At 42.5% G+C, this 13,655-nt stretch overlaps 1 protein-coding gene across 1 annotated transcript in view; it reads right to left on the bottom strand.

Moving 5' to 3' along the window:
• Positions 1-9,935: 9,935 nt before the first annotated feature.
• Arhgap15 (Rho GTPase activating protein 15) overlaps positions 9,936-13,655 on the bottom strand; it is a 617,921-nt gene continuing 614,201 nt past the window's right edge. Inside the window, exon 14 of the mRNA XM_032903250.1 lies at positions 9,936-10,306. Within this exon, the coding sequence (XP_032759141.1) occupies positions 10,123-10,306 (184 nt within the window). The 3' untranslated portion in view covers positions 9,936-10,122. The remainder of the gene's footprint in view (positions 10,307-13,655) is intronic.

Below are 13,655 nucleotides of genomic sequence, written 5' to 3'. Positions count from 1 at the left end.
TGGCCACCAGCTATGTTCTTTTGATTGGATGGGGCAAGAAAGTGTCATATATAGTTCAAACCTGAAAACTTGAGACATGTGTATAGAGACTTGAGTGAAATCAGGAATATGCAGCAAAAACAATGAATTCTGGGAACTCAACTTCCCAGCTTTGATTGTCGCGAATCCATCGGACACTGGTGTCCGTATAGCCTAACATATGACAAATATGGTAGTATTTTTCTGTTCCCTGAAATGAAGTATATCACTGAAAACAGTCCTCATGGTATAGAATAAAATACTGCAATCAGCAAGATTTAGAAGTATAGGGAAGCCTACAGAGGAACACTAGACCTGTTTATGTTGTAGATAAGGCCTGAGCTAGAGAACCTGCTATTCCAGTCTTCCCCCTCCAGAGCCTGTGGGATGTGTGGACTGTGTGCTGGCCCATCCTGACAAGAATTCCCTCCCAATGCCTTGGTTTTTTAAAGCTTTTTCTAAAAAAAAATGGGGGAAATGCAGGATTAAAAAAAAGTCCAGCCTATAATATATATAATTTAGGTAAAATAGACTGATATTAGCAGTCATGAGTCTAACCCATTCTCTTCTCAAATTGTGTTTCAAAAGTTTAAAATTCCAAATCAGACTAGCCAGAAGGCATTTCTGTAAGGTAATGCTAAGTGTTCTAGGTGCTGTTGGTCTGTGAAACTTGACATGGCTGTGAAGAAAGATGGCAGATGGACTGCCCTGCTTCCTGGACTGTGGTAATGAGCCCTAGGTGAGAGTACGTTATATGTGCATCAGACAGGGTGTGCAACACATTCATCTACATGCAATGTATGCATCATATGCATATATACGCATGTGTAAGCAATATATGTATCTAATCATGAAACATTTATAAAATGAATTAGGTCTTTGACATATTTAAACATTCCTCATTTACGATTTGCTTTTTCTAAAAAAAAAAAAAAATTTAGCCATGCAAGATTTCAGCATATTCAGTATTTTTTAATAATAAACATGTCTAGCCAAAGAAGGCATTAATGAAGCAATTCCCCAAATAAAACAGCCCATGATATCTGAGTTACAGCAGAGAGAGTGTGGTCTTTGTAGTTTAATCAAGATCACAAGACTTGTTTTGAGCGTCTGTCATCTTTAATTTTACCGCACTTCATTTCAGAGTAGGACTGCCAGGGTCACATGCAATTAAAACACAGGCAAGATTTGTCTTGTGAAATCTTAACATAAAAAGTAATGTGTTACTCCATTTTAACTTTTCCACTGAACTCTGTGAACTCACTAATTACTTTTCCCCCTCTTGTCACCTTTTTGATATGACATGTATTTTATAGAGGAGATAGAAGTTTGGATTTTTTTTTCATATCGTGAATATGATTGAGGATAACAAAATTAAACCAGAGGAAAAAAGGAGTGTTTTTCTCAGAAATACATTTTTTTTTAGTAATATCTGAGTACTCCAGCTTCAATTACAAAGAACCTCATGATCAAATTCTAGGAAATAACTGTTAATCTGCTTAACTAGGGCAGGTAGGAGTGTAATAACAGACCAGCGATTTTATAGAGGCCAGGATCCTGAACTGGGGCGTACTCTCTGGAGTGTCGGCAAAGGCCCTTTTATGTGATTGGCTGTGGAGAGCATTAACAGGCGGCAGCAGCAGCGTGGAGATTGGGAGCGCGAGGAGGCTGTTGCCTTACAGTGATCAGTAAATTGCATAGACCCTTATTAACCTTATTGATAAGGAGCTTAGGGAAGTCCCATTCAGGTCTCGGTACAGTGCCTTTTTGTTCTCTTTCTGTCTCTGTGGTGCAATCTCAGCCACTTTGTAAGAAAGCCTTTCTGGGCACCACAAAATTCAGTGCGAGGAGCAGAGCCTCTCAGTGAGAGCGAGAAATGGCACAGGAGCAGGGGACTCGGGGCCTATTTAACTGGGCAAGGACACCTGGAGAATGTTAGAAAAATTTGTGCTTAAAGAGTCTTTTATATTGCTCTTCTTTCAATGCAGCTGGAGACGGCAGGGATCAGGGGATTATTTTTTGATACCTGTCGAAAAGAGTTATGTCTACACTGATTTTCCATCCCTCGCCACTAATTAACCTCATTGTATACAGGAAGCAGTCTATTTAATACCTGCATTCTTTCTGTAATGCCAAGTAAAATGAAATCCGGTGTGAAATCTGGTTAGCGTTTGCCTTTTTGAAGTCATTTTGGAGTTTCCAGTTTTAGTGACTGTGACCTTAGAACTGATAGCTAGGAAAATAGCGAGTGCAAACCAATTTCGGTTTCAGTAGTGTCCTGAGCCCCCTCCAGCTTGAAGGCTACCTTCACCTGGCAGCCTGTAGGGCCGGGACAGCTGGAGCCAGGTCCCCGTACCATGGCATCTCCCCGGGGCTCGCTCCTTGCAGGCCACTCGGTTCCATTGATGCTCTCTCCTCTGTAGCTGAACATCTCTGTCATTTTCCTTTCTTCCGGATGCTTGAATTTAACAGATGGACCTTCCCTGGTAGTCTTCACAGCAGCCAAGCAAAGAGATGGGGAAGGACAGGAAGGGATTTGAGCCCAGGGTGGGACGCTCTATGAAATGTTGTTGGTGGAATGTTTGAAGGGAGAGTCGGGAGGCAGGGTCTAGAGAGAAAGAGCAGAAATTAAACTGTGTAAAATGTCACCAAATGATGTGGAAAAAAAATCCACACGTCTGCAAGTATGCCGCGCAATATGGACGGAGAATGCATTCGCTAGTGATGTGAGAACGGATGGAGCAGTGGTTTGCATCCCCGCTCTGAAAATGTGAGTGTGTGTGTCAAGGAGACTTGTCAGCTCAAACAGCGCCAGAGGGAGGGGGGGCTCTCCAGGTCAGGGTTTTATCCTTTGCAGCGAGCTTGGCTGTTTGATGGGTTGATTGGAAAGCCCTCACTCTGTAGTATTCAGATAGTGTGGACGTCACTTGTGTGGAGGTTCAGGGAAGGGGTGGGAGATGTCGCTAGGTGTCATAGACACCGGGACGTTCCCTGAATGTGAGCATGTGCTGTCAGACTTGGAGTCAGGCTGGCACGGAATCCGCTGCCACCACGGAGCTGTAGGGAAGGAGCATTTCTTGGGGACTCAGACTTCAGGAGGCATAGATGAAGGGGACTTTTCTCTGATGGTCCTTTTGGATTTAGGGCTAGAAATCAACACAAATACCAGTGATTTGGCTGCACCAAAGACATCAGACACGCCACGTATCTTGACAGGAAGCACGATGGTGGAATATGTTCGTCTGCTCATGTTTTGTGGACACCGGGTGCATGGCCTTAAGTGTTAACTAGGAAAACCCAAAAACATGCAACCCCCCCAAAAACAGATGCCCGTTTATAAGGGGTGTGTGTGCGTGCGTGCGTGTGTGCGTGTGTGTGTGTGTGTGTGTGTGTGTGTGTGTGTGATGTTCCCTTCTGTCAGATCTCTCATCAGAACACAAGGCATTTTCGTCGTGACAACGCTGCTGTAACAAATTGTCACATCCCTATTCAAATGTTCACTGTCTGTTCACCACTCTGGTGCTTCCGAGTCACGGCGCAGCAGCGTGAACCACAGCGGGTCCCGACGCCTGCCTCTTTTTCAATTATATCTAAGAGGAAGACTGCTGGGGACACATTTTTTTCATCTTGCATGAGCCCCCCATAGATCTAATTTCCATACAATGTTGCATAGTATGATATGATGGGTGATAACTGGCCACTGACGAGCATGATCCACCCCGGTTAATAAAGTGCCACAGAGGGTCAGAGTTACGCAAACGTGTGCTTTGTAAGGGCTCTGGTAAAGATCTTCTCTTGTCTGTCTGTTCCACAGTGAAGTCAGAACTACATACGTGAAGCACACAGGTAAATGAGTTATCACCTGACTACTAAAATCCTGAGAGCCACACCTTTAAGGGAGGTTAGTCACCTATTCGCAGTAACCGAAACACACTACATTCTTTGGGAAGCTCACACAGTGTTCTCTCTGTTCTTTTGTGAAAATCAAGATGGAAGAAAAGCTTTCATGTGTGGTCACATGAGGGCAAGCAGTGCCCCTCCCATATTTAATATAAATATTTGGGGTGTTTATGTCCTTACATTTTTTTTTCAATTACAGTTCCTGAATAACCTCGTGGCACAGTTGTGTATTAGCCATGTTTTGCAGCGTGTGACTGAATGCCTGACAGAGCGACCTGTGGGAGGAAGGGTTTGTATGGACTCACGGTTAGGGAGTAGGGGCTTCATGGGAAGGAAAGCGGGTAAACCGTTGCTCACACCCGGATGTGTCAGGCCACAGAAACTGATGAATACTTGGTGCTTGGTCTTAGGTACTCTCCTCCCTACTTTTATTCAGTCCAAGATCCCAGCCCATGGGTCAGTGCCACTCTCCACATCCCATATTTAACCATCCCAAACCGACAGATTAGCCATCCCAGGTAGTGCAGAGCCCTCTGGAGCCATATTATCTGTGTAACTAATGCCCTGGCAAGTTACTAATTACATTAACTTAGTAACACCATTGTTTTTTCGCTTGCGTTTCTTTAAGAATGAACTAGGGACAGCAAGAGTATTTGCACAAAGACATTTGTGAAGAGTAAATAAAACAACATAGGCAAAGACTATTATTGATACAGAACGTGTGCTTCATACATGTCAGCCATCCGGGTCAGTCTTTCCACACATGTTTTCCCTGTTGGTCCTGCATGGAGTGAGAGAAGCAATACTGGCCCAAGAGAGAAGAGGGAGATGTGCTGATGTGATGTGCTGGAAATCACCACGTGACCTTCTGGGGATACTTCTGCTACTTGCATAGTCTCCTAGTCCTTGGCTATGCCTTGATTCAAATACATTAGTGACTGTTGAATGACAAATTATTGCCAGAATGTTAGAATTAACGATGACCCCAGCCCAGCAAGTAATCCTGACATGGACCTGCTTGTAGAAACTTGGTCCAACCAGAACTGATGCTTTCACTTAGCTATGGAAGCAAAGAGATGTGGGTAAAGCCTCACAAAGAACAGCCAGATGATCTCTAGATCAACTTCTCGGCCTACTGCTGGTCCAAATCCAGACTGTATCAATTGTGCTATGGTTACAATCTTCTGATCACCGTCTCTCGTATCAAGTTCTACTTTGTTACATCACAGCTCTGATAAAGTTGCTCTCTTCATGAAAGATCAAGGGTATAAAAAATTTTCACTAGAGACGTGATATGGCATTCAAGGCCTTTTAAAGTTTGTCCCCAACCTTCTTTCCATCATCTTCAGATTATAAAGTTATTTATCCTTGAATTGTGGATCTCTCATCTACATCCTCAAGTGACAATTTGGAATATGCGTATTACCCGCTTTAGCTCTCACCACATTACTCCGTTAGACAGTGAGACCAAAAAAAAAGTGTATTGCATTTAGTAGATCAGAAAACACGAGCGTTCCAAGTGGACTTAGTAACCTGCTCAGCATTTGAACGGTAAGTGCGACGTATTTTGCTTTTTGTGTGTTCTCGCTGCTTGGGCTCATTCCCTTGCCTCCAAAGTTTACTCTGAAGACTGACATTTTCTGGGGAGCAAGCTTTGCAACTTGGAAGGCTTAACAGGAGGCCACAAAAGAGGCTTGATCTTTGGGCGGAGTCCGCTCAGATGTGTTTTATTTGAGTCGCTTATTTAGTGTCTTAAAAATCAGATTTCATAGAAGATTCTCAATTCTGGCTTTCCATGAAAGATCTGAAGGTCTGGCAACACTGCTCACATTCCCACATAAGCAACACCAGCTCCAGCTGAGGAGAAGCCTGACTTTTGGCCAGGCAAGGAGCTTGTGTTCTCCCCAGCTGTTACCACTTCATAGTGCCGGCTGCCTGCTTCTCTTTACTCTCTGTGCTACATGCTGGCCTACTCAGCATCTGAGTGTGCAGCCCTTGGCTTAAAGAAACACACACACACACACACACAGACACACACACAGACACACACATACACAGACACACACACACACAGACACACACACACACAGACACACACACACAGACACACACACACACACAGAGAGAGAGAGAGAGAGAGAGAGAGAGAGAGAGAGAGACAGAAACAGAGAAAGAAATGGTAGTGATTGGGAACCTATCTACTTGTAATGATAAGATGAAGCACTTTAAAATTATTTCTTTTATTTTTTGAAATTAGAATTACACCATCACCTCGTCCCCAAATCAGCCCTAAACTCCCCCAGGTATTTCTCCTTGCTCTTTTTCAAATACATGGTGAAAACAATTTCATCAATTTTGTTACATATGTATATACCTAAATACATAAATATATAAATCTACTTAGCTTGTATAATCATTCATATATATATATATATATCAGAGCTGACCAGATTAAGCATTCTAATTGAAGAAATAAAATTTGAAGAAAACATCTTTCTTTTTTATATGCAGATTTGAATTCCCTAGGACAGAGTTGATATTGTTTGGAATTTTTTCTCATTTTTGACAACAGAGCAATTTGACCCAGAACTTTTAGTGACGGTCCTTTTGGATGAAAAATTTTTGCAGGGCCTTTTAATTAGGAATTGACAGGGTGATTAACTTATAATTCACAAAAATAAATGTGGGAGAGAGAAGTGCAGGTCAATCTCTAGCTGTGTTAAGCTGTAAGGACAGCACTGTTGGCAAGTGACTGCTTCTTCCTAACAGCTTTTCTAATTTTTCTTAATTGGATCCTTTGTTTTCTAATTGGATAGGGTGAACCATCATAAGGCTTTCAATTACGAGCGGTGGCATGATGATCCTGTCATATGGCACATGCTAAGCAAAGCCAGACTCAGAACATGTAGAACGGAGTGCCCATCTTTTCCATGAAGAGGGGCAATCTCTTACGAGCCGGGCGCGTAAAGTCCGGATGAAGTGGGCATTCTAATTGGTTTGCTTTTTTTCAGACAGGCAGCTTTGGACTTGTGTTCCTATTTGGTAGATGATAGTGCCTTATCATTATATTGAAATGCCTCTGAGACTGCAAGATAATTGTTGCACCGGTAGGAAATGTTAAAAAAATATTATAGACATATGACCTATGTATGCGCAGAGCCCTAGCCGCTGTAGGAGAACAGGTGTCTTCTCAAAGGGATTTCTTTAAATCTCTTGACCACTAGGACATTTAGAGATTCTTTGTCCAGGTTGTTCTGTGACTCTCTTATTTAATAACCCACAGTGAACCACTTTTGTCTACAAGAAAAGATCTATTTTGGCCCACATCTAACCTCAACTGCTTTCTGTAGTTCTGTCTTCCCAAATCACCAGGAATATATACTTCCAACTCTAATTACTGATTTTCTCAATATTCTCTGGGGGCATCAGGTCTTCCCCAATCGTGGTGCGTGTCATTCCTCATTCCTGCTGGGTATACCTTCTGTATTTTTTCCTGGTCTAGTAAATCTCATTGATTAGTCAAGATTCAATAGAACTTCTCAAGGTTATCTCAACGGTGCAGCCTAATCTGACTTCCTCAGGCATAGCTTGTTTCTTATGCGTTGATAACATTTCTGTAACTGGCACTGCTGATCTATTTGAGCATTTCTATGTACAGGTGTTGAATCCCATGGTGATCATGGTTACCCAGTTGGCAAACATTTGTGATCTTGTACCGGATAGTAACTAATCCTTAGGCATTTGTCTTCCTTTCCTACAGAGGGGAGTAATACATAATATGTGCCTTATATGACAACCATATCTTTAGTGCTTAGAACACGGCCTGGCTCTGACCAGGAGAGTAAGACACCTTCATTGCCTTTCCTGGTATGTATGTATGTATGTATGTATGTATGTATGTATGTATGTATGCATGTATGTATGTATTTGTTATTGTTTTAATGGAGAATACTGCCAAGTTCCATAAAATCTCTTACTGCCCCAACCTAGTGCAGAAACTTGGCTTTGACACTCTGGACAGTGATTCTAGACATTGTGCCTTTCTGAAATGCCATAACCTTTCTATGCTTTTAGAGTGAGCAAGTGAGATCCTGTGATGGGCATGTTGGCTTGGTACCTTGGAAAGGTCTCCCTCTAGAGAGCAAACACATTCTCTGATGCAGTGCCCTTAGTAGGCAGAAACAGGACACAGCTGGGGTCTGGATCAGTCTAAATCCCATCTGATTGGAAGTCAAGAAGCTGGTGCGTTTGAAGATTATGAATCTGGAAAGCAACAGAGAGAAGGGGATGTGTATCTTTGCTCAGAGCAGGTAGTGCCATTTCTTTTTGGCTTTCTCTCTGGCTGAAGCTTCCCGAATATCTTTGAAGATGGATTCGTGAGGACAGTGTTTTGATACTGGAAGTTCTAATCCTGTTGTTCTCATTTCAAAAAAGAGAAATAATCAACATCTTGGCAAAGGCTTCACTGGGACTGTTAATAGAATGGAGAGAGACTAGAAATGAATGCCGGAAGCCCATGTTTCATGTTTCTCTGTGTTTTTATTGAAAGGCACAAGTCTCACCTGTAAGAAGCTTTTCCAGGTCAGTCATTCTGCTGCTTCGCTCTTGCTGATGACTTTAGGTCATGGGAGTGTGTTTCCTGTGACTTCCCTTGACTTTGTGGTGTGCGAATACATGCCACTTGAGGGAATCACATGGAACAGGTCACCGTGGCCGCTGCATAGTTGCTGGCTGTGAGCTCATGTGTAGGTACTTTTACTAAGACAAACACATCCAAGAGGGACAAGCATAACGAGTCCTTGCTTGGGTGAGCATCCACAAGCGTCACTGTGGATGCTGGTATTCATGAGCGTGTGCTGTCTCGTAAGTAGACTTTCTCACCTCAGAATGTCCCATCCATGGTGCAGCCTGTGCCTGGGAGCTCATCCCTGTTCTAAGTCTCCCCCTGGATCCGTGCTTCATACTATATTATTTATATGCTTTGTTTTATTTTATTTTATAGACAAACCCATAAATAGACTTACTTATCACACTAGATTAGTTTTATTCATTCTACGTGAGTTTATTAAAAAGCTCCCAAACATAATTTTACGTTTTATCAGCAGAATTCTTTCCTAAAATGGCATGAGATGTATTCAGCTAGTACAGGCTTCTCGAAATACAGCGATATTTCATACAGCCATTCCCTGGTTTATCCATCACTGAAAGTAAATGGATAAAACAATATGAGTCCAGTCAAGGAATCCTTTGGACATACTAATACAAGCATTTAAAAAGAGCTCTTTCTAAATGGAGTTGGTGTAACTCCTCAATAAAACATCCTTCAAAACATCATAAAAATTCTACATAAAATGACATTTTGGGGAAAGGGCAGATACATGGTTTGATGAAGAATCAAAATGGAACGGCAATGCAATTCCTGTATAAAATAAAGATTAATACATTTAATTTATAAAATGGTATGTTTGAGAAATCAAAATACTACACACACACACTACACACTACACACACACACACACACAGAGAGAGAGAAAGAGAGAGAGAGAGAGAGAGAGAGAGAGAGAGAGAGAGAATGGTTCAACAACAAATCTCTTCAACTATCCTTTTGTTCTTCAGAAAACTTTCCCTTCAATGTGTTGCATTTGCACAGCTCACCTGCCACTGAGGAGCGTTGGACTGTCCTTTGAAAGGTGAAAAGGCTCTACTTTGATTGAGAACACAGACGCCTTCTTCCTGCTAGTGTTCTCTGTGTGAATGCTTAGGCACGTGGGGACCCAGTTGGTGAGCGGTTGCGTGTGGACCTCAAGATGGCACAGGTGTATACACACCTTACTCACAATTCCTTTACAGACTCGTACAGGTGCACATTCACCAGCACAGACCTGATGGCACGGAGTGGCAGCAGATCTATGTCTTGATGCTACCTTGCACACATTACTTAAGAATGTGAGACACTTACGATGTATTTATAGAATGCTGAAAGGAACAACACCCAAGGGGTTAATGTAGAACACATATAGGAAAATATTGTCATTTATTTTATTCGAATGTTTGGAACTTAAATACAAAATCATCACTAAGTTTTCACAAAATGAAGCATCTGTCGCTTGGAAGGAAGAAATATTTCAGAAATATGTTTACAGAAATGTAAAAATATTAGGCATCAAGACAGATGTGAACACACGCAGTAGCTCGCCTCGTCTGTCAGTCTTCCTCGGAGCTGAAGATCTTGTCATACTCAGTCAGCATGAACTCGGCTACCTGGTTTTGGTATACCATGTGTACAGCCACGTTCCCTGACTCATTTTCTGCTCGCAGAAGGGTGGGTCCAAATACAATCCCCAAGCTTTGTGTGGACATGAGATTCTGGGCAGCTTTGGCCACTATCCTGGAGAGAAGAAAAAAACAAAGAAAAGAAAGAAGCCATTGGAGTTTAACGTGAAACTGCGGCTAGCTCTACTTCCAGGAAAAAGAGAAAGATTGAGTACCTCATCGCCTTGTTTGTTCACAAACTCTTCATGTAGTTCCAAATGACAGCAGACCCTGTAATGAACACTGGGCCCAACCTTAAACCCTCATTACAAATGGCTATTGTGCATATTTCATAAATATGAATAGATTCTTGTGGAATTAAAAAGATGCAACCTCGGGAGTGCTTACGAGCTACGGAGAATATAGGCGACACATTCATGGGCTACCTTAGAATCCAAATTAACAATTGAAAGTATATGTGCATGGTTAGTAATGGAAGACAGACCTAAGAACTGGGGAGAAGTAAGACTTTAGTGACAGAAGTGCTCCTGGCAGGAGCTAACTGGATATGTTTTGTGGAGGAGGTAGACTCTGTGACATTTAGGGATATGTCAAAACTATGTTTCTCCATTCAGTTGGATGGTGATTTTTCTCATGTCTTAATACAATGAAGAATCAGGTAGCATTTGTGGTTTTTATATGCTCGGTCCAGGGAGAGGCACTATGGGAAGGTGTGACCCTGTTGGAGTGGGTGTGTCACTGTGGGTGTGGGCTATAAGACCCTCACCCTAGCTGCCAGGAAGTCAGTATTTGACTAGCAGCCTTCAGATGAAGATGTAGAACTTTCAGCTCAGCCTGTACCTTGCCTACATGGACACTGTCATGTTCCCGCCTTGATAGTACTGGACTGAACCTCTGAACCTGTAAGCCAGCCTCAATTAAATGTTGTCCTCATGAGAGTTGCCTTGGTCATGGTGTCTGTTCACAGCAGTAAAACCCTAAGTAAGAGCATTTTTGCACAGAAAGAATCCTTCTGAGGTTAGAAAGATACTCACGTGAGTATAGTATAGAAAGTTGGATTACCTTTGGTACAGAAAGATGTTGGGTTAAAGGAAGGTCTTACATGGCACAGAAGAACTTTTCAAGCAAAAAGAAACCGTTCTGACCACTTAAATCACGCGTGGCTGATACTTCCCAGTTTCCTATCAACATTCTGGAGTACGATGATTCAAAGATGGTAAGGAACTAAGGCAGAACGCGGAAGGCAGGTGCTAAGAAACACTGTCGTAGACTTCCCGACAACCTGACCCAACGAGAGTGTGAGTGACACTGCATTTGTTGGCCTCAGCGCTCACCGTGGGGTTTTGTTGAGCTGTTTAGACCTTGACGGCTGTCTGGTTTGTCCAGTGTTTGTCTACACAGTTCTGTGTCAGGGGAGGCACAAGACTTTATTTTTTACTACTTTCCAAATAGCATTCCCATGCTCTGGCTTGTATCTGAGCATAGCTGAGGTAAATGTAATGGGGGGTTGCCCGCAAACTGTACCTGACTTACATTGTCCCAAGCAACAATAATCAGCCATTATTTTAAATGATCTTAGCATGACATTTAATCCCGTAATAACCCCACAAAGCCGATTCTGTTGTTAGTTCTGTTGAGTAGATGAAATGGCTGAGGCCCTGTGTGCATAGGGACCGATGGTATGCAGAACCGAGGCTGGTAGGCAGGCTGTGTGGTTCCAGCTCTTAGGTACACAGCATCTGAGAGCGTCTGTTAACATCCTTATGCCAACCTTTCACTCCTGCGCCCCTTATGTGATTACCGAATCTGCTGTAAGAGGCTCTACATTGCCACCCTTCACTCTACAATGGTGGTTGTTGTCAGTGTGGTTATAGCACATTTATTGTGGGCAAAATGAGTGCAATTTTGAGAGAAAATCCAAGACATCCCGTTTCACATTTTTCTTTCCCTCCTGCTTTTAAGTGGAGAACATTTGTACCTGTGAGTATTGTTGGCATGGCTACATTTCCGGAAGGGAGTCTCGTATTTTTAGAGTATCAGTAAGTTACCAGAGATTTCAAGTTTAAGGTTTCCTTTGAAAATAAAAAGGGCCATGTCACTTTGATGCTTCCCTTTTCAAAAGGCTGTGTCGTGACATGAGCTTCCTCCTCTCCCCACATCTGGAGAGTGAGACAGGCCTTAGTTCCCCGCGGCACGGCAGTTTACCTCAGTTTGATGTGTGTCTGAACCTCTTCTTGGCAAGTGTGCTATAAACGTCATTAGGAAGACTAATTTTAAGGTTAAAAAAGGTTTTATCTTTTGCTTTTAAATGAGTGCCTCCTTTATGATACCAACTCTAATGACTCCAAGACAAGAGAAGTTGCCAAAGACAAAAATGGGAAAAAAAAAAAAGAAAACAAAAAACAAGACATAAGTAATTGAGTCCTCAGCAGGCTAAAGCTGCTGCAACTTCACCCATTGACAGTAAATGTCTCAGCTGCAAAGATTTACCCAGCAGAGACCAGCGCTCTTTGGTCATAGGCTATGGAGAAGGCAGACAGAAGTGCCAGACAGCACTGCCCGTGTGATTGTAAATGACCTGGTAATGGCATCTGGCTATTGCAAGATCATTAGGGACTGGAGTCTAGAGAGTCTGAACGAGGAGTGTCATGATGTAAACATGAATGGGGAGGGGGAGGATGAAGATATAGTTTCCAATCTACACTGTTTCATTGCAGCTGGACAAAAAAATAAAAATAAAAAAGTGGACAGGAGACTTGAGATTTGTTGGGAGCTCAAACTGAGATGACATCCTTAAAAGGAAGGCCAGAAGTCAAGGCATAGCTAGGATTTGGGAAGTGCAGCAGATAATCATGGCTGCCAGGAAGTGATGGGGAAACTCATCCATTGTCAGTTGAAGCTCAGCTCTCATCCACAAAGCACCTCTAGTGGGATGTAGCCTCATGCAGAAAAGAGGCTGGACTGAGGTTAGAGACTTTTCTCTATAACACTCCAAGTGTTATAGGCTGTTGTTTGTTTGTTTATTGTGCTGGCAAAAGACCCTGTCTCAGATCTCAGGGCTAGGTTACATCTGGCGGTGGGTCCTGACTGCCTTTACATAGAATGGAGAGTGGAAGACAGTGATGCATGCGGAGGTCCCTTCATCTCAGCTGCTGGACTACAGGGGCTCCCCTAATGGACTCCTTCTAGTTTATAGGTTCTACCCTAATGCTCTAATGCTCAGCTTTTGTCTTTATGCATATATGAATAAAAATCATTCATCTCATCCCAAACCTGCATTCTTGAGGTCCATTCTCTACAAATTTCCTGTCTGATTTTTGATAACGTTAATTGATGAGTGCTCCAAAGTGATCTTGTTCGGTGTAAACCCTTCAGAATAACATTGCGTTATGTATTTACCATGTCTGGATTACTGCAGTTTACGTTTTGATAGCTGATTCTTAAATTAAGGAAATCAAGTCACT

The sequence above is a fragment of the Rattus rattus genome, chromosome 5, assembly GCF_011064425.1.
Source record: "Rattus rattus isolate New Zealand chromosome 5, Rrattus_CSIRO_v1, whole genome shotgun sequence".
In the NCBI taxonomy this organism is placed as follows: Eukaryota; Metazoa; Chordata; class Mammalia; order Rodentia; family Muridae; genus Rattus; species Rattus rattus.
The sequence above is the reverse complement of the archived record's forward strand: the minus strand, read 5'-3'. Positions and strand labels throughout refer to the sequence as shown.